The 21,558-nt window shown below is 44.0% G+C and overlaps 1 protein-coding gene across 9 annotated transcripts in view; it reads right to left on the bottom strand.

Moving 5' to 3' along the window:
- LOC143989233 (uncharacterized) overlaps positions 1 to 21,558 on the bottom strand; it is a 68,915-nt gene that overhangs the window by 33,020 nt on the left and 14,337 nt on the right. For 5 of the 9 annotated variants that reach the window (XM_077489293.1, XM_077489297.1, XM_077489300.1 and 2 more), the window contains 9 exons: positions 18,457 to 18,633; positions 18,104 to 18,265; positions 17,101 to 17,247; positions 11,218 to 11,394; positions 10,865 to 11,026; positions 9,863 to 10,009; positions 6,637 to 6,813; positions 4,919 to 5,065; positions 1,620 to 1,796 (listed from right to left, as the gene is read on the bottom strand). In XM_077489293.1, the coding sequence (XP_077345419.1) occupies positions 1,620 to 1,796; positions 4,919 to 5,065; positions 6,637 to 6,813; positions 9,863 to 10,009; positions 10,865 to 11,026; positions 11,218 to 11,394; positions 17,101 to 17,247; positions 18,104 to 18,265; positions 18,457 to 18,633 (1,473 nt within the window). Of the gene's footprint in view, positions 1 to 1,266; positions 1,429 to 1,619; positions 1,797 to 4,918; positions 5,066 to 6,636; positions 6,814 to 9,862; positions 10,010 to 10,864; positions 11,027 to 11,217; positions 11,395 to 17,100; positions 17,248 to 18,103; positions 18,266 to 18,456; positions 18,634 to 21,558 lie in introns of all 9 variants that reach the window. The other 4 variants (XM_077489294.1, XM_077489298.1, XM_077489296.1 and 1 more) reach the window with 4 other exon arrangements.

Here is a 21,558-nt window from a genome sequence, read left to right as displayed (position 1 = left end):
ATTTCGGAAGATAGTGGTTTTTCTTTCCGACATTCGAATTTCGTATAGAATAAATTTGAATTCGAATAGAAAAGATTAGAATAGAAATAGAGAATAGACTAGAACAATAGAACAGAATAGAATATATTATATTTTATTGTATTCTGTTCTATTGTTTTTCTAGTCTATTCTTATATATATATTTTCTATTCTATTAAATTATATATTTTTTTCTATTCTGTTGTAATCTTTTCTATTTGAATTAGAAATTTTGGAAGATGGTTAGTTACTTATATACATCTGTCACATCAACTTTTCATACTTTCAGTGTACCAGTGCAAAAAAAAACACACACATCTTATTTCATTTATATTTATGGTATCAATGAAGTTGTCAGCATGCCTGATTGAAGAAGTCACAGATGTCGATTGCAAGGCAAATGCATATGCTGTATGTCATTGTCCACTTGCCACAAGTTGTGTATTGTATTTGTCCACTTGCCACGTCACCTGCCACAATTTGTGTATTGTCCACTTGCCACGTCACCTTCCACGAGTGCCACATGACCTGCCACGAGTGCCACGTGGCCGGCCACGAGTGCCACGTGACCAAGATGTGGATTGTTCACTTGTCACGTCACCTGCCACCAAGTGACCCAAGTGATATGGGCAATATGCCAAGTACTTTTCTGCAGCATAGCATTACAACATCTTCAAATTTGGGGTTTCTAGCACCAAGTGACCCCGAGATACGTGGCCCCAAAGTGGGGGCACAAAATGTCAAGATCTTTTCTGCAGCAGAGAATTCGATTTTGTGACCCCACTTTGGGGCCACATATCTCGGGTCACTTATAGCTAGAAACACCAAATTTGGTATGCAAACACAATAGAACTAGCACTATAACATTTTCAAATTTGGGGTTTCTAGCACCAAGTCACCCCGAGATACATGGCCCTAAATTGAGGTCGCTAAATATTTTCAAATCCGGTTGAAATAGTTTCCAATGCGGTTGAAATAGTTTCGAATGTGACCGATTTTTCGAATTCGGTAGAAAACAAAACGAAATCTGAAAACTAATTTAGCAAATATAACTAAACGAAATTAATTAATTAACGAATTAAAACTAAACAAAACAATTGTTTCCCTTTTGCACATGTCTATTAAGAACCAGACAAAAACTTGAGCCATGGGTGTCCCTTTGGCACTGCCACAGCCCAAATCCCTGGATCTAACTGGTAGCATCTAATCACTGTATGGCACATGACAGACTTACTATGGTTGGCTTACCCATGGGTTCCCGGCATTTGTTCACGCAAAACTCACTGCAGCACTTCTGGTGGCCTTCACAGTCCGCATCATTCACACAGGCAGTTGTGTTGACAGATTTACAAGCATACCGTATGATGGTACCAGGCAGCCCCACATGAGGACACTGCCCACTTTTTTCAACTGGAAAAAACATAAACAAATATTTTGCCATTAATTAATTCATTGAGTCACATGACTCTAGCTGGGAATTTAGAAAAATATTTGAAACCCAAAAATGTTCCTTAGATATATTGTCACATAGGGGCAGTTAGTCTACTGCCATCTCCCATCAGAATACCTTATTATCTCTGTATGGCACATGGCAGACCTACCTACGGTTGGCTCACCCACAGGATCCCTGCATTTGTTGACGCACAACTCGCTACAGCACTTCTGGTGACCTTTGCAGTCCACATCATTTACACATGCGGTTGTGTTGACAGATGGACATTTGTACAGCATAAAGGTACCAGGCGGCCCCACACGAGGGCACTGCCCACTTTTTTCAACTGGAAGAAACCGAAACATATTTTTGCCAGGAATTCATTCATTGGGCCACATAACTCTAGCTTGCCAGTTTTCTTTTTCTTGTTAAGTCCTGTGGTGTTGTGAAAACTTAAAGTGGACCTTCAGTAATTTTTTCAACTTTCCATCTATTAAATCTTCTGACCTTGTTGTTGTTTTAACTTTGGATAGTAAAACATTTTTTTTCTGCCAGTAAATACATTATACAGCCCACTTCCTGTTTGTTGTCTGGTCATTAGCCTAGGCTTATTACATCATGCACAGCTCTCTCTCTCTAACTCTCATGAGAGTTTGCCAGGAAGGGAGTTGGGATGAGTCATAAGAGGGCAAATTAAAGCTGCAGAGCTGGAGGTGTGCCTCTGTGTGTCTGTGTAAATCCAGGAATTGAACAGGCAGCAGCTTCAGCTGCCCACAGTTAAAATAGCTGCAGCCAGACTTAGTGGAGGGGAGATTTCTGCAGCTGATTTGGCAAGTAGTGAATTACAGTATATATAAAATATGCAAAGTGGTTGGAGGGAAGCTGCAGAATGGCAAAGATGTTTTTATTACAAATTACCCTACTAATCGGAATGTGAGAGAGTGCACAGTGCAAAGTGACAAAACGCACATAAGAAGAGGGAAGGGGAAGTGGATAAGTGGATAGTGCCCTAGTGCAATACAATGGCAGGCCATTCATAGTTAATCAGGTTAAAAAAAGACACAAGTGCATCTAGTTCAACCACAAAAATAAATTAATTAATAAAAAATAATATCACACAATCCCATATACATAATCCTATACCCACAGTTGAGCCAGAGGAAGATGAACAACCCGAGCATAACATGATCCAATTTTCTACAGCAGGGGAAAAAATTCCTTCCTGATCCCAGAGAGGCAATCGAATTTTCCTGGATCAACTTTACCTATAAATGTCAGTACCCAGTTATATTATGTACACTTAGGAAATAATCCAGGACTTTCTTAAAGCAATCTACTGAGCTGGCCAGAACCACCTCTATTCCACATTTTCACAGTTCTTACTGTGAAGAAACCTTTCCGTATTTGGAGATGACATCTCTTTTCCTCTAGGCGTAAAGAGTGCCCCCTTGTCCTCTGTGTTGACCGTAAAATGAACAACTCAACACCAAGTTCACTATATGGACCCCTTATATATGTTGATCTTATCTCCCCTTAAATTCAGTTCCTCTAATCTTTCCTCATAGCTGAGCTCCTCTTTGCCTCTTATCAGTTTGGTTGCCCTTCTCTGCACTTTCTCCAGTTCCCCGGTATCCTTTTCGAGAACTGGTGCCCACAACTGAACTACATATTTCAGATGAGGTATTACTAATGATTTGTACAGGAGCAAAATTCTCTCTCTCTCTCTCTCTCTCTCTCTTCTCTCTCTCTCTCTCTCTCTCTCTCTCTCTCTCTCTCTCTCTCTCTCTTTCTCTCTCTTTCTCTCTCTCTCTCTCTTTCTCTTTCTCTTTCTCTTTCTCTTTCTCTTTCTCTTTCTCTTTCTCTCTCTCTCTCGTCCATACCTTTCTTAATACAAGAAAGGACTTTGCTCACTTTGGAAACCACAGCTTGTCATTGTATTTTATTATTAGACTTATGATCTACCAAGACTCCCAGATCCTTCTCCACCATTGATTTGCCCAGTTGTATCCCCCCTAGTATGTATAAATTAATACATATTCTTAGCCCCCAAGTGCATAACTTTACATTTATCAACATTAAACCTCATCTGCCACATAGATGCCCAATTAGACAGAGCATTGATGTCGCTTGTAAATTGGAGACATTCTGTAAGGACGTTATTCCACTGATAGATAGAATAGATAGAATAGAGAAGGACAGAAGGCGGCGACAGCGGCGACAGAAGACCGGGCCACCGCCTGTAAAAGAGCTAGAAGAAGGCGCGGTGGCCCGGCAAGAAGAACCGAAGAGGGGGACAAGACCCCCGAAGAGGGGGACAAGACCTCCGAAGTCGGAAGAAGAGGGCGGCGGCGAGGAAGAAAGCCGGGCTCCTCCGCTAGCAAAAGAGCTAGAAGAAGATAGTGGAGGAGTCCGGCGAGAAGACCCCCGAAGACGGAAGACCCCCGGAGCTTTGCAATAAACTATTTTAACCCTTGTGTGTTGTGTTTTTTTTTTTACTGGCGAATGGGTAGGGGTACATTGTACCTCGTACTCATTCACATAGGGTTGGGGGGCCGGTATCCGGGGGCCCCCTTATTAAAGGGGGCTCCCGGATTCCGAAAAGCCCCCCGCCCGCAGACCCCGACAACCAACGGCCAGGGTTGTCGGGAAGAGGCCCTTGTCCTCATCAACATGGGGACAAGGTGCTTTGGGGTGGGGGGCCGCGTGGCCCCCCCTTCCCCAAGGCAACCCCCCATGTTGAGGGCACGCGGCCTGGTACAGCTCAGGAGGGGGGGCGCTCGCTCGTCCCCCCTTTCCTTGCCAGCCGGGTAGTGTGCTCGGACAAGGGTCTGATGTAGACCTGGGGGGGACCCCCACGCCGATTTTTTTCGGCGTTGGGGTTCCCCTTTAAGTCCATACCAGGTGTCGGGGCCAGCGACGCCTTCTTCGCTGGCCCCGTCTACCTGGAGACTCGCTCAAAATGAGCGGACTTTTCTCCGCGCGGGAAAAGTCCGGTCATTTCAAAAGTACGGTGGACTGGCATACCAACGGCCGGATTGTCCGCCGAAATGCAAGTCCGGCGGGAAGATTGGAGTGCAAAAATACTTTCTAAGTCCGCTGTACTTTCGGGTAAAAAAAGTCCGCCGGAGGCTACACACGGAGGGATTGTCCGGCGGACTTGAGTTTGCCGGACTTTTCCACCCGATTATTTGATTGTGTGTACGCGGCATAAGACAGCAATATACTGTAAGCCTGATGAGAGATAACCCTTTCCCACTCTATCCAAAATGAAATAAAGCATTTGGCTGGATGGAGGACAGGATGTTAATCACATATAATGATGACCACCAAAGGAAGAACTTAAATACGCAACAGCAAGCAAATAGGCAATTCTTTCTGCAAAACAAGCATGATGGGAGATGTATTCTCCCTGGAAGTTGTCTGCCTGAATTATAGTTGTTTCTCTATGTTTAGATTGTGCTGACTCACATTTTTCAGGGGCTACACAGGCATATTCACACAAGCGGACACAACATTTCTGGTGTCCGGGGCATTGATGGTCTTTGGTACAGATGCCGTCGAGTCGTGGAGCTTTAAAACATCTTTCAGGTGGCACTGGACAGGTTCCAGGTTTATCTAAAATAGAGGAAACATTGTGTCAGGTTCTAATATCTCTAAATAATGAATATCATCTGAATGGTGGCCTTAGAATTAGACAGTAGAACCCAGTACAGATGGGAGAATGGTGGTCCCTGTGTGAGTTTTTTTGCCACCAAAAACAAGTGTATAGATGTGCCCCACCTTTACCTTCTGATCTCTTACTTTGATCTAAAGACTTAGATAAATAAATAATATCATCTGAATGATGTCCCTAAAAGTGGACATTGAAACCCAGTACAGACCATGTGGAGCCCGGTGGTCCCTGTGTGAGGTTTTTGTACAGATGTGCCCCAAGCTATACACTCTGACCTCTTACTTTGAGCTAAACACTAATGCCGCGTACACACGATTGGAAATTCGGGCAGCAAAAGACAGATGAGAGCTTTCATCGGAAAATGCAACCGTGTGTAGGCTCCATCAGACTTTTGCTGGTGGAATTTCGGCCAGCAAAAATCGAGAACATGTTCTCAATTTTTCAGACGGAAAAAGTTTCTATCGGAAATTCTGATCGTCTGTGGCAATCCCGACACGCAAAATTCCGATGCATGCTCGGAAACAATTCGACGCATGCTCGGGAGCACTGAACTTAATTTTCGTGGCTCGTCGTAGTGTTGTACGCCACATTGTTCTTGACGATACAAGACTTTTCTGATGAGAATTCCAATTGTGTGTACACGGCATTATATTAAAGTTGGCCACACACAGAGTGAATTTTAGCAGACTCCTTAAGAACCAGCCAAAAATTTGAGCCATGGGTGTCCCTTTGGCACTGCCACAGCACAACATCCCTCCATCTAACTGGTAGCATCTAATCTAAACTTACTATGGTTGGCTTACCCATGGGTTCCTGGCATTTGTTCACGCAAAACTCACTGCAGCACTTCTGCTGGCCTTCACAGTCCACATCATTCACACAGGCAGTTGTGTTGACAGATTTACAAGCATACCGTATGACGGTACCGGTCAGCCCCACATGAGTGGGGCAGCACAGTGGTGTAGTGGTTAGCACTTTCACCTAGCAGCAATAGGGTCACTGGCACAACTCCTGACCATGACACCATCTGCCTGGAGTTTGCATGTTCTCCCTGTGCTTGCGTGGGTTTCCTCCGGGTACTCCAGTTTCCTCACACACTCCAAAGACATGCTGGTAGGTTAATTAGAACCTGTTGAAAAATTGGGCAAATATGTGTATGTTTTATGTGTTTGTAAGCTAGTCAGGACCCCATGGGGCAAAGGACTGCACTATACCGCAGGTGGACACCGACAGCAAAAAGCGCCCTGAGGCGATTCAGTTCGCATAGGTAGCGCTATACAAGTCATTCATTCATTCATGAGGACACTGCCCACTTTTTTCAACTGGAAAAAACATAAACAAATATTTTGCCATTAATTAATTCATTGAGTCACATGACTCTAGCTCGGAATTTAGAAAAATATTTGAAACCCAAAAATGTTCCTTTGATATGGTGTCACATAGAGGCAGTTAGTCTACTGCCATCTCCCATCAGAATACCTTATTATCTCTGTATGGCACATGGCAGACCTACCTACGGTTAGCTCACCCACAGGGTCCTGGCATTTGTTGACGCACAACTCGCTGCAGCACTTCTGGTGACCTTCGCAGTCCACATCATTTACACATGCGGTTGTGTTGACAGATGGACATTTGAACAGCATAAAGGTACCAGGCGGCCCCACATGAGGGCACTGCCCACTTTTTTCAACTGGAAGAAACAGAAACATATTTTTGACAGGAATTCATTCATTGGGCCACATAACTCTAGCTTGGCAGTTTTTTTTTCCTTTTAAGTCCTGTGGTGTTCTGAAAACTTAAAGTGGACCTTCAGTAATGTTTCAACTTTCCATCTATTAAATCTTCTGCCCTTGTTGTTGTTTTAACTTTGGATAGTAAAACAATTTTTTTCTGCTAGTAAATACATTATACAGCCCACTTCCTGTTTGTTGTCTGGTCATTAGCCTAGGCTTATGACATCATGCACAGCTCCCTCTCTAACTCTCATGAGAGTTTGCCAGGAAGGGAGTTGGGATGAGTCATAAGAGGGCAAATGAAAGCTGCAGAGCTGGAGGTGTGCCTCTGTGTGTCTGCGTAAATCCAGGAATTGAACAGGCAGCAGCTTCGGCTGCCCACAGTTAAAATGGCTACAACCAGACTTAGTGGAGGGAGATTTCTGCAGCTGATTTGTCAAGTAGAGAATTACAGTATATATAAAATATGAAAAGTGGTTGGAGAGAAGCTGCAGAATGGCAAAGATGTTTTTATTACCCTACTAATCGGAATGTGAGAGAGTGCACAGTGCAAAGTGACAAAACACACATAAATAGAGGGAAGGGGAAGTGGATAAGTGCATAGTGCCATAGTGCAATACAATGGCAGGCCCTTCATAGTTACATAGTTAATCAGATTAAAAAAAGACACAAGTGCATCTAGTTCAACCACAAAAATAAATTAATTAATAAAAAATAATATTATACAATCCCATATACACAATTCTATAACCATAGTTGATCCAGAGGAAGACGAACAACCCGATCATAACATTATCCAATTTGCTACAGCAGGGGAAAAATTTCCTTCCTGATCCCAGAGAGGCAATCAGATTTTCCCCGCATCAACTTTACCTATAAATGTCAGTACCCGGTTATATTATGTACACTTAGGAAATAATCCAGGACTTTCTTAAAGCAATCTACTGAGCTGGCCAGAACCACCTCTGCAGGGAGTCTATTCCACATTTTCACAGTTCTTACTGTGAAGAAACCTTTCCGTATTTGGAGATGAAATCTCTTTTCCTCTAGGTGTAAAAAGTGCCCCTTGTCCTCTGTGTTGACCATAAAATGAACAACTCAACACCAAGTTCACTATATGGACCCCTTATATATTTGTACATGTTGATCATATCCTCACTTAATCTCCTCTTCTAAAGAGTGAATAAATTCAGTTCCTCTAATCTTTCCTCATAGCTGAGCTCCTCCATGCCTCTTATCAGTTTGGTTGCCCTTCTCTGCACTTTCTCCAGTTCCCTGATATCCTTTTTGAGAACTGGTGCCCAAAACTGAACTGCCTATTCCAGATGAGGTCCTACTAATGATTTGTACAGGGGCAAAATTATATCTCTCTCTCTGGAGTCCATACCTCTCTTAATATAGGAAAGGACTTTAGTTACTTTGAAAACCGCAGCTCGGCATTGCATGCTATTATTGAGCTTATGATCTACAAAAAACCCCAGATCCTTCTCCACTATGGATCCCCCCAGTTGCACTCCCCCTATCATGTATGATGCATACATATTCTTAGCCCCTAAGTGCATAACTTTACATTTATGAACATTAAACCTCATTTGCCACTTAGGTGCCCAATTAGACAGAGCATTGGGGTCGGCTTGTAAGTTGGAGACATCCTGTAAGGACGTTATTCCACTGCATAGCTTGGTGTCATCTGCAAAGACGGAAATGGTACTTTCAAACCCAGACCCAATATCATTTATAAAGATATTAAAAAGTAAGGGTCCCAGCACTGAACCTTGGGGTACACCACTGATAACCTTAGACCATTCAGAGTAAGAATCATTAACCACTACTCTCCGAATTCTGTCTTTTAGACAGTTTTCAATCCATTTACAAACTGATCTTTCCAAGCCTGTAGACTTTACCTTACACATGAGCCGTGTGTGGGGAAGTGTTTAAAAACGCTTTTGCAAAATCTAAATATACCATCTCCCAAATTTAAGAAAAAAATGGTGTGGGGTCTGCCCAAAATCCATACCAGACCCTTATCCGAGCATGCAGCCTGGCAGGTCAGGAAAGGGGGGGGGGCGAGTTAGGACCCCCCTCCTGAACCATACCAGGCCACATGCTCTTAACATGGGTGGCTTTGGGGGGGGGGGGGTGGTCTGTCCCCCTCCAAAGCACTATGTCCCCATGTTGATGGGGACAAGGGTCTCTTCCCCATAACTCTGGCTGGTGGTTGCGGGGGTCTGCAAGCAGGCGGCTTATCAGAATCTGGAGGCCCTATTTAACCTTTAACAAGGGGGGCCCCATATCCCCCCCATGTGAATGAACATGAGGTACAGAGTACGCCTACTCAGTCACTAAAAAAAGGTAGTGTTAAGAAAAGACAGTAGGCAGTTTTTGACAAGTCCTAAATTAAAAAAAATAAAATAAAAAATGTCCCTACTTTAAAACCATCAAATTGAGCCAACATGTTTCAGAGAACGGTCTCCTTCTTGTTCAGGGCTTACAAAATTATTTGTGATTATAACCAAACTGTATTCACTAGAAGGCCAGATATAAGGTTGTATTTTGGGTAAATAATAGGTAGAAATGAACCACAACAGACAAGGAGAGTGATTTGGGGAGCCCTGTGACCCCGGAACAAGAAATGGTGGGTACGGTAAGGCACAGACAGCGATAAAACATTTTCAGAAGTTACCAAACTACTCAAAATGTGCGTGTCCCCACTGGAGAGATTTGTCCTGACATAAAGTGAGGAGACTGAGACAGCAATATACTGTAAGCCTAATGAGAGATAACCCTTTCCCACTCTATCCAAAATGAAATAAAGGGTTTGGCTGGATGGAGGACAGAATGTTAATCACATATAATGATGACCACCAAAGAAAGAACTTAAATACGCAATAGCAAGCAAATAGACAATTCTTTCTGCAAAACAAGCATGATGGGAGATGTATTCTCCCTGTAAATTGTCTGCCTGTATTGTAGTTGTTTCTCTATGTTTAGATTGTGCTGACTCACATTTTTCAGGGGCTACACAGGCATATTCACACAAGCGGACACAACATTTCTGGTGTCCGGGGCATTGATGGTCTTTGGTACAGATGCCGTCGAGTCGTGGAGCTTTAAAACATCTTTCAGGTGGCACTGGACAGGTTCCAGGTTTATCTAAAATAGAGGAAACATTGTGTCAGGTTCTGATATCTCTAAATAATGAATATCATCTGAATGGTGTCCTTAGAATTGGACAGTAGAACCCAGTACAGATGAGAGAATGGTGGTCCCTGTGTCAGTTTTTTTGCCACCAAAAACAAGTGTATAGATGTGCCCCACCTTTACCTTCTGACCTCTTACTTTGATCTAAAGACTTAGATAAATAAATAATTAATATCATCTGAATGGTGTCCCTAGATGTGGACATTGAAACCCAGTACCGACCATGTGGAGCCTGGTGGTCCCGTGTGAGGTTTTTGTACAGATATGCCCCAAGCTATACACTCTGACCTATTACTTTAAGCTGAACACTAATGCCGCGTACACACGATCGGAAATTCAGGCAGCAAAAGACCGATGAGAGCTTTCATCGGAAAATGCGACCGCGTGTAGGCTCCATCAGACTTTTGCTGGTGGAATTTCGGCCAGCAAAAATTGAGAGCATGTTCTCAATTTTTCAGACGGAAAAAGTTTCTATCGGAAATTCTGATCGTGTGTGGTAATTCCGACGCGCAAAATTCCAATGCATGCTCGGAAACAATTCGACGCATGCTCCGAAGCATTGAACTTCACTTTCACCGTTCGTCGTAGTGTTGTACATCACCGCGTTCTTGACGAGAATTCTGATCGTGTGTACGTGGCATTAAATTAAAGTTGGTCACACACAGAGTGAATTTTAGCTGACTCCTTAAGAATCAGCCAAAAATTTGAGCCATGGGTGTCCCACTGCCACAGCCCAACATCCCTCGATCTAACTGGTAAAATCTAATCACTGTATGGCACATGACAGACTTACTATGGTTGGCTTACCCATGGGTTCCCGGCATTTGTTCACGCAAAACTCACTGCAGCACTTCTGGTGGCCTTCACAGTCCACATCATTCACACAGGCAGTTGTGTTGACAGATTTACAAGCATAGTGTATGATGGTACCAGGCGGCCCCACATGAGGACACTGCCCACTTTTTTCAACTGGAAAAAACATAAACAAATATTTTGCCATTAATTCATTCATTAAATCACATGACACTAGCTCGGAATTTAGAAAAATATTTGAAACCCAAAAACATTCCTTAGATATGCTGTCACATAGGGGCAGTTAGTCTACTGCCATCTCCCATCAGAATACCTTATTATTTCCGTATGGCACATGGCAGACATACCTACGGTTGGCTCACCCACAGGGTTCCGGCATTTGTTGACGCACAACTCGCTGCAGCACTTCTGGTGACCTTCGCAGTCCACATCATTTACACATGCGGTTGTGTTGACAGATGGGCATTTATACAGCATAAAGGTACCAGGCGGCCCCACATGAGGGCACTGCCCACTTTTTTCAACTGGAAGAAACAGAAACATGTTTTTGACAGGAATTCATTCATTGGGCCACATAACTCTAGCTTGGCAGTTTTCTTTTTCTTTTTAAGTCCTGTGGTGTTGTGAAAACTTAAAGTGGACCTTCAGTAATGTTTCAACTTTCCATCTATTAAATCTTCTGCCCTTGTTGTTGTTCAAACTTTGGATAGTAAAACATTATTTTCTGCCAGTAAATACCTTATACAGCCCACTTCCTATTTCCTGTCTGGTCATTAGCCTAGGCTTATGACATCATGCACAGCTCTCTCTCTAACTCTCATGAGAGTTTGCCAGGAAGGGAGTTGGGATGAGTCATAAGAGGGCAAATTAAAGCTGCAGAGCTGGAGGTGTGCCTCTGTGTGTCTGTGTAAATCCAGGAATTGAACAGGCATCAGCTTCAGCTGCCCACAGTTAAAATGGCTGCAGCCGGACTTAGTGGAGGGAGATTTCATCAGCTGATTTGGCAAGTAGTGAATTACAGTATATATAAAATATGCAAAGTGGTTGGAGGGAAGCTGCAGAATGGTAAAGATGTTTTTATTACAAATTACCCTACTAATCGGAATGCAAAGTGACAAAACACACATAAATAGAGGGAAGGGGAAGTGGATAAGTGCATAGTGCCATAGTGCAATACAATGGCAGGCTCTTCATAGTTACATAGTTATTCCGATTAAAAAAAGACACAAGTGCATCTAGTTCAACCGTAAAAATAAATAAAAAATAATATCACACAATCCCATATACAGTGGTGTGAAAAAGTGTTTGCCCCCTTCCTCATTTCCTGTTCCTTTGCATGTTTGTCACACTTAAGTGTTTCGGAACATCAAACCAATTTAAAAAATAGTCAAGGACAACACAAGTAAACACAAAATGCAATTTGTAAATGAAGGTGTTTATTATTAAAGGTGAAAAAAAATCCAAATCATCATGGCCCTGTGTGGAAAAGTGATTGCCCCCTAAACCTAATAACTGGTTGGGCCACCCTTAGCAGCAACAACTGCAACCAAGCGTTTGCGATAACGTGCAATGAGGCTTTTACAGCGTCCTGGAGGAATTTTGGCCCACTCATCTTTGCAGAATTGTCCTAATTCAGTTACATTAGAGGGTTTTCGAGCATGAACGGCCTTTTTAAGGTCATACCACAACATCTCAATAGGATTCAGGTCAGGACTTTGGCTAGGCCACTCCAATGTCTTCATTTTGTTTGTTTTTCTTCAGCCATTCGGTGGTGGACTTGCTGGTGTGTTTAGGATCATTGTCCTGCTGCAGAACCCAAGGTCGTTTCAGCTTGAGTACACGAACAGATGGTTGGACATTCTCCTTCAGGATCTCTTGGTAGACAGCAGAATTCATAGTTCCTTTTATCACGGCAAGTCTTCCAGGTCCTGAAGCAGCAAAACAGCCCCAGACCATCACACTACCACCACCATATTTTACTGTTGGTATAATGTTCTTTTTATGAAATGCAGTGTTCCTTCTACGCCAGATATACTTGGACACACACCTTCCAAAGAATTCCACTTTTGTCTCATCGGTCCACAGAATGTTGTCCCAAAAGTCTTGGGGATCATCAAGATGTGTTGTGGAGAAATTGAGACGAGCTTTGATGTTCTTTTTGCTCAGCAGTGGTTTTCTCCTTGGAACTCTGCCATGCAGGCCATTTTTGCCCAGTCTTTTCCTGATGGTGAAGGCATGAACGCTGACCTTAACTGAGGCAAGTGAGGCCTGCAGTTCCTTGGACGTTGTTTTGGGGTCTTTTGTGACCTCTTGGATGAGTCGTCGCTGCGCTCTTGGGGTAATTTTGGGCGGCCGGCCACTCCTGGGAAGGTTCACCACTGTTCCATGTCTTCGCCATTTGTGGATAATGGCTCTCACTGTGGTTCGCTGGATTCCCAAAGCTTTGGAAATGGCTTTATAACCCTTTCCAGACTGATAGATCTCAATTACTTTCTTTCTCAATTGTTCCTGAATTTCTTTGGGTCTCGGCATGATGTGTAGCTTTTAAGGATCTTCTGGTGGACCTTACTGTGTCAAGCAGCTCCTATTTAAGTGATGCCTTGATTGTGAACAGGTGTGGCAATAATCAGGCCTGGGTGTGGCTAGAGAAATTGAACTCAGGTGTGGACAACCACAGTTATAGTATGTTTTAATAAGGGGGGCAATCACTTTTTCACACAGGGCCATGATGGTTTGGATTTTTTTTCACCTTTAATAATAAACACCTTCATTTACAAATTGCATTTTGTGTTTACTTGTGTTGTCCTTGACTATTGTTTAAATTGGTTTGATGTTCCGAAACACTTAAGTGTGACAAACATGCAAAGGAACAGGAAATGAGGAAGGGGGCAAACACTTTTTCACACCACTGTACACAATCCTATACCCACAGTTGATCCAGAGGAAGATGAAAAACCCCAGCAGAGCATGATCCAATTTGCTGCAGCAGGGGAAAAAATTCCTTCCTGATCCCAGAGAGGCAATCAGATTTTCCCGGATCAACTTTACCTATAAATGTTAGTACCCAGTTATATTATGTACATGTAGGAAAGAATCCAGGACTTTCTTAAAGCAATCTACTGAGCTGGCCAGAACCACCTCTGCAGGGAGTCTATTCCACATTTTCACAGCTCTTACTGTGAAGAAACCTGTCCATATTTGGAGATGAAATCTCTTTTCCTCTAGACATAAAGAGTACCCCTCTTGTCCTCTGTGTTGACCGTAAAATGAACAACTCAACACCAAGTTCACTATATGGACCCCTTATATATGTTGATCATATCTCCCCTTAAATTCAGTTCCTCTAATCTTTCCTCATAGCTGAGCTCCTCTTTGCCTCTTATCAGTTTGGTTGCCCTTCTCTGCACTTTCTCCAGTTCCCCGATATCCTTTTCGAGAACTGGTGCCCACAACTGAACTACATATTCCAGATGAGGTATTACTAATGATTTGTACAGGGGCAAAATGATATCTCTCTCTCTGGAGTCCATACCTCTCTTAATACGGGAAAGGAATTTGCTCACTTTGGAAACCCCAGCTTGGCATTGCATGCTATTATTAGACTTATGATCTACCAAAACTCCCAGATCCTTCTCCACTATGGATCCCCCCCAGTTGTACTCCCCCTAGTATGTATGATGCATACATATTCTTAGCCCTGAATGTATAACTTTACATTGATCAACATTAAACCTAATTTTCCACATAGTTGCCAATTAAACAGAGCATTGGGGTTGGCTTGTAAATTGGAGACATCCTGTAAGGACATTATTCCACTGCATAGCTTGGTGTTATCTGCAAAGACTGAAATGGTACTTTTAATCCCAGACCCTATATAATTTATAAAGACATTAAAAAGTAAGGGTCCCAACACTGATCCTTGGGGTACACCATTGATAACCTTAGACCATTCAGAGTAAGAATCATTAACCACTACTCTCTGAATTCTGTCTTTTAGCCAGTTTTCAATCCATTTACAAACTGATCTTTCCAAGCCTGTAGACTTTACCTTACACATGAGCCGTGTGTGGGGAACTGTTTAACCTCCCTAGCGGTAATTCCGAGTCTGGCTCGGGTTGGGATTTTACTAACAGGAGCGGTAACCCCGAGCCAGACTCGGGATCGCATCGCTATCGCGATGTCCTCCGCGCTGTGTGATCGAGCTGTCCTCCACTCGATTCCCAGTGCCGAATGCCGCCGAGCTCCGTTCCCTGCGACGTTACGGCACACGGGAAAGGAGAACGGCGGCAAATTCAAAAAAGTAAAAAGACACAAAACACACACAGTACTGTAATCTTAAAGATTACAGTACTGTATTAAAAAATTACACACACCCTTTGTCCCTAGTGGTCTGTGCAGTGCCCTGCGTGCACTTTTATATTATAAATACTGTTTTTTATGGCTGGAATTTGGAGATTGTCCATAGCAACCAGAAAGTGTCCCTTTTTCAGTGTTTTAGGATTTGATTACATTATTGAATAATTTGTATTATTATTTATTATATTATAAACTTTATCATACCCAGGATGTCTACTAGACTCTGGTTTGAACAGATTTAAGAGAGTTATTCCTAAGAATTACAGGACTACAATATAAAACGCCAAATTTCCATGCAAAATAATTGTACCGCTTTAAGCACCTAAAACCAGACTGAATCATACCGCCAGGGATGTTAAAACGCTTTTGCAAAATCCAAGTATATCACGTCCCAAAATAAAAAAAAAATGGTGTGGGGTCTGTCCAAAATCCATTCCAGACCCTTATCCAAGCATGCAGCCTGGCAGGTCAGGAAAGGGGGGGGCACTTAGGGCCCCCCTCCTGAACCATACCAGGCCACATGCTCTTAACATGGGAGGCTTGGGGGGGGGGGGGGGTCTGCCATGTTGATGGGAACAAGGGTCTTTTCCCCATAACTCTGGCTGGTGGTTGTGGTGACCTGCAAGCAGGGGGCTTATTGAAATATGGAGGCCCTCTCTAACCTTTAACAAGGGGGCCCCAATATCCCCCCCCCCCCCCCCCATGTGAATGAACATGAGGTACAGAGTACGCCTACTCAGTCACTAAAAAAGGTAGTATTAAAAAAAGACAGTAAGCAGTTCTAAATAAAAAATAAAAAAAATGTCCCTACATTAAAACCATCAAATTGAGCCAACATGTTTCAGAGAACGGTCTCCTTCTTGTTCAGAGCTTACAAAATTATTTGTGATTATAACCAAACTGTATTCACTAGAAGGCCAGATATAAGGTTGTATTTTGGGTAAATAATAGGTAGAAATGAACCACATCAGACAAGGAGAGTGATTCGGGGAGCCCTTTGACACCAGAACAAGAAATGGTGGGTACGGTAAGGCACAGACAGAGATAAAACATTTTCAGAAGTTACCAAACTACTCAAAATGTGCGTGTCCCCACTGGAGAGATTTGTCCTGACAGAAAGCGAGGAGACTTTTTACTAATAGGACTGAGACAGCAATATACTGTAAGCCTAATGAGAGATAACCCTTTCCCACTCTATCCAAAGTGAAATAAAAGTTTTGGCTGGATGGAGGACAGGATGGTAATCACATATAATGATGACCACCAAAGGAAGAACTTAAAGGGGTTGTAAAGGTAAATGTTTTTTCACCTTAATGCATTTTATGCATGCGTTTTACGTACCTGACCCCTCGAAAGCCCCACGCTCATCCCCCGACGTCCTTTCCACCGTTCAGCCTGGCCGCTGATTGGCTGGAGTGGATGGATGGAAAGCAGCGCAACCATTGGCTCGCGCTGCTGTCAATCACATCCACTGACACAGAGCATCGGGGGGGCGGGGCCGTGTGATACAGCGAGCGGCTATAGCCGCCGGCTGTATCACGGGAGCGCGCCCGCAGATGCTTCTCACCATGTGAGGGAGCTCGCATGAACGTGAGAAGCATCTGCGGGAGGAAGCCGAGACAGCCGCCGAGGGACCCCAGAAGACCAGGTTCGGGGCCACTCTGTGCAAAACGAGCTGCACAGTGGAGCTAAGTATAACATGTTTGTTATTTTAAATAAATAAAAAAATTACCTTTACAATCCCTTTAAATACGCAACAGCAAGCAAATAGGCAATTCTCTCTGCAAAACAAGCATGATGGAAGATGTATTCTCCCTGGAAATTGTCTGCCTGTATTGTAGTTGTTTCTCTATGTTTAGATTGTGCTGACTCACATTTTTCAGGGGCTACACACGCATATTCACACAAGCGGACACAACATTTCTGGTGTCCGGGGCATTGATGGTCTTTGGTACAGATGCCGTCGAGTCGTGGAGCTTTAAAACATCTTTCAGGTGGCACTGGACAGGTTCCAGGTTTATCTAAAATAGAGGAAACATTGTGTCAGGTTCTGATATCTCTATATAAATAATGAATATCATCTGAATGGTGTCCTTAGAATTGGACAGTAGAACCCAGTACAGATGGGAGAATGGTGGTCCCTGTGTGAGTTTTTTTGCCACCAAAAACAAGTGTATAGATGTGCCCCACCTTTACCTTCTGATCTCTTACTTTGATCTAAAGACTTAGATAAATAAATAATTAATATCATCTGAATGATGTCCCTAGAAGGGGACATTGAAACCCAGTATAGACCATGTGGAGCCTGGTGGTCCCTGTGTGAGGTTTTTGTACAGATGTGCCCCAAGCTATACACTCTGACCTCTTACTTTGAGCTAAACACTAATTCCGCGTATACACGATCGGAAATTCAGGCAGCAAAAGACCGATGAGAGCTTTCATCGGAAAATGCGACCACGTGTAGGCTCCATCAGACTTTTGCTGGCGGAATTTCGGCCAGCAAAAGATTGAGAGTGCATTCTCAATTTTTCAGACGGAAAAAGTTTCGGAAATTTTGATCGTCTGTGACAATCCAGACTCGCAAAATTCCGATGCATGCTCAGAAACAATGCGATGCATGCTCGGAAGCATTGAACTCCAATTTCGCGGCTCGTCGTAGTGTTGTAGGTCACCGCATTCTTGGCGACCCAAGGCTTTTCCGACGAGATTTCCGATCGTGTGTACGCGGCATTAGATTAAAGTTGGCAATGCACAGAGTGAATTTTAGACTCCTTAAGAACCAGCCATTTGGCACTGCCACAGCCCAACATCCCTCGATCTAACTGGTAGCATCTAATCACTGTATGGCACATGACAGACTTACTATGGTTGGCTTACCCATGGGTTCCCGGCATTTGTTCACGCAAAACTCACTGCAGCACTTCTGGTGGCCTTCACAGTCCACATCATTCACACAGGCAGTTGTGTTGACAGATTTACAAGCATACCGTATGACGGTACCAGGCAGCCCCACATGAGGACACTGCCCACTTTTTTCAACTGGAAAAAACATAAACAAATATTTTGCCATTAATTCATTAATTGAGTCACATGACTCTAGCTTGGAATTTAGAAAAATATTTGAAACCCAAAAATGTTCCTTTGATATGGTGTCACATAGAGGCAGTTAGTCTACTGCCATCTCCCATCAGAATACCTTATTATATCTGTATGGCACATGGCAGACCTACCTACGGTTGGCTCACCCACAGGATCCCGGCATTTGTTGACGCAAAACTCGCTGCAGCACTTCTGGTGACCTTCGCAGTCCACATCATTTACACATGCGGTTGTGTTGACAGATGGACATTTGTACAGCATAAAGGTACCAGGCGGCCCCACATGAGGGCACTGCCCACTTTTTTCAACTGGAAGAAACAGAAACACATTTTTGCCAGGAATTCATTCATTGGGCCACATAACTCTAGCTTGGCAGTTTTTTTTTTCTTTTTAAGTCCTGTGGTGTGAAAACTTAAAGTGGACCTTCAGTCATTTTTTTTAAACTTTCCATCTATTAAATCTTCTGCCCTTGTTGTTGTTTTAACTTTGGATAGTAAAACATTTTTTTTCTGCCAGTAAATACCTTATACAGCCCACTTCCTGCTTGTTGTCTGGTCATTAACCTAGGCTTATGACATCATGCACAGCTCTCTCTCACTCTTGTGAGAGTTTGCTAGGAAGGGGAGGTGAGATGAGTCATAAGAGCGCCAATGAAAACTGCAGAGCTGGAGGTGTCCCCCTGTCTGTGAAAATCCAGGAAGTGAACAGGCAGCAGCTTCAGCTGCCCACAGTTAAAATGGCTGCAGCCAGACTCAGTGGAGGGAGATTTCTGCAGCTGATTTGGCAAGTACAGAATTACCGTATATATAAAATAACACGCAAAATGGTCAGAGGGAAGCTGCAGAATGGCAAAGATGTTTTTATTACAAATTATGTGAGCAGACTGCAGTTCCTCTTTAACACCCGGTGCACACAAAAAGTGAGAACAGAAAAAAGTGCACCGGGTGTACACATGGTCCTCCCCTGAAGAAAAAGAACCCTTACTCTGATCCCCCAGGGTGCAAGGCTCCTGACAGGGCCTGGGGTACTCATTGGCCCACCTGGTGGGGCTCCCCTGAACGGAGCCCCCTTGAGAGAGGGAGGACCAGACCAGAGACATTTTAGCTACGTCTAATGTCACGTACAAACAAACAAAAAAAGTGGAAATTGCATCAGCAAAAGTCCGATGTAAGCTTTTCCTCAGAAATTTCAACCGTGTGTATGCTCCATCAGACTTCTGCTGGTGGAATTCCCACCAGCAAAAGACTGAGAGTGACCCACCCTTTGCAGGCCCACCCTGCAAAGGGTCCGGGGATATATGTTTTTTTTTTTACCAGTAATGGCAGCAATCAGCGACTCTCTGCCCATCGCCACTGCCACCCTCACAGCCTGTTAAAGGAGTTGTAAACCCTCGTGTTTTTTCACCTTAATGCATCCTATGCATTAAGGTGAAAAAACACCTTGCAGTGACCAGCCCCCCGTTTTAATTACCTGAGGCCCGAATTTCCCTCTGCGTTGTCCCTCTCTCCATGGGGTCGCGGATGCACCGGCCCTCGATCCACCAGGCCCTGGTTTTTGATTGGCTATATCGATAACAGCGCAGCCATTGGCTCCTGCTGCTGTCAATCAAAACTTATGACATGGGCACCCGGGGGGGCGGGGCTGATTCATACTTTCAGCAGCTATGGATGCTGAATGAATGACTAGGGAGCACGCCCATAAGGTAACCCCCCGGGAGAGAATTTCTCCTAGGGGGGTTATCTGATGCGGAGAGGAGCCGCCGAGGGACCGCAGAAGTTGGTGTTCAGGACCACTCTGTCTATAATGATCTGCACAGTGGAGGTAAGTATGATATGTTTGTTATTTAACAAAAAACGATCCTTTACAATCACTTTAAAGAGGAAGTAAACCCTGATGAGTTTACTTCCTCTTTCATTCTCTGCAAAGGCAAAGCATAATGGACTACTATGCATCGCATAGTAGTCCATTATGTGTCACTTACCTGACACAGGAGCCAGCGAAGTCGCCGCTGTCCCCTGTAGTCCGTTGCATCCATCTTCTTGGCGGGGTCTCGCAGCTCCGCCACTGTCATTCAGCGAAGCCGCGATGACGTCACTCCCGCGCATGCGCATGGGAGCCAACACGCGGCAGCTCCCTCGTTGAGAATGCCGCGCTCAGTACGCCTGCGCGCCGCTGTCTACGGTGCATGCGCCGTAGACAGCGGTGCCTGTTTTCTAGCAAATATCTCCTAAACCATATAGGTTTAGGAGATATTTCTTGGACCTAAAGGTAAGCCTTAATCTAGGCTTACCTGTAGGTCAAAGTGGTTTGTAATGGTTTACAACCACTTTAAGTTTCACTCTCCGGGCCCCGGCTACTACTGGGTGGTGAGCGGAGAAAGATCACTCTGCCGGGTAAGGTAAGGTGATAGGCATGCAGATGGCTGGTGGGGACTTGAGCCTAGGCAGAAGAACATGCGAGCGGAGCTGAATGGGCATGCACCCGAAACTGAAGAAATATTCCCTCCGCTCTAACCAGCACAGATAAGGGGCACAGATAATGGAAAAAAATACACCCCCCTAAGCTAGTAGGAGCGGCAGAGTGGGAGGGGGTGTGTAATTCAGATTTATTTTTATTTTTTTTATTCTGCACTGACTGTCTTTGAAATTGCCCCAGCCCCTCAAATCCAATCTGGGGACAAAACCGGGGACAGACTTGGTCCGGGGACAGTGTCCTCAATCCGGGGACTGTCACCAAAAACCAATCTAAAGGATATTTTACCGTTAACATCCTGAGCATGCACCCAGGCGAGGAAAAAGAAACAGGGGCACCAAGGGCTGCAGAAAAAGTGGCAAAGGGCCAAATGCAGCACCCAGGCCATAGGTTGGGCACCAGGGATATAAAGTCATAATCGGGTGGTCAGTCTACAAGCATCTCCCCATCAGACAACCATCCTATCTCAGGCACATAGAAGACCTACCTATGGCTGAGTCTTTTCAAAGGAGAAGTCAATTGTCTGGGGTGGATGTTCCTAGCTGGCTCCACTCTTTTCCCTATTACAGAAGCTGGCCCTGGGGACATATATCTAGTGCCCCCCCCCCTTATTTCTCAGGGCCACAAGCATGGGTGCTCTTCCCATTCAAGTATGCCTATTTGTAGAAATATATTTCCTTTAAATGCCAGATCCTTCGTACATGGCCACCCTCCATCCAAAGTCTGCAGGTAGATTAAGTGAACTTATTTTAGCAATTAAG

This window comes from Lithobates pipiens, unplaced genomic scaffold, assembly GCF_037356315.1.
Source record: "Lithobates pipiens isolate NorthernLeopardFrog02 unplaced genomic scaffold, aLitPip1_a1.2 Scaffold_18, whole genome shotgun sequence".
NCBI classification, from domain to species: Eukaryota; Metazoa; Chordata; class Amphibia; order Anura; family Ranidae; genus Lithobates; species Lithobates pipiens.
The sequence above is the reverse complement of the archived record's forward strand: the minus strand, read 5'-3'. Positions and strand labels throughout refer to the sequence as shown.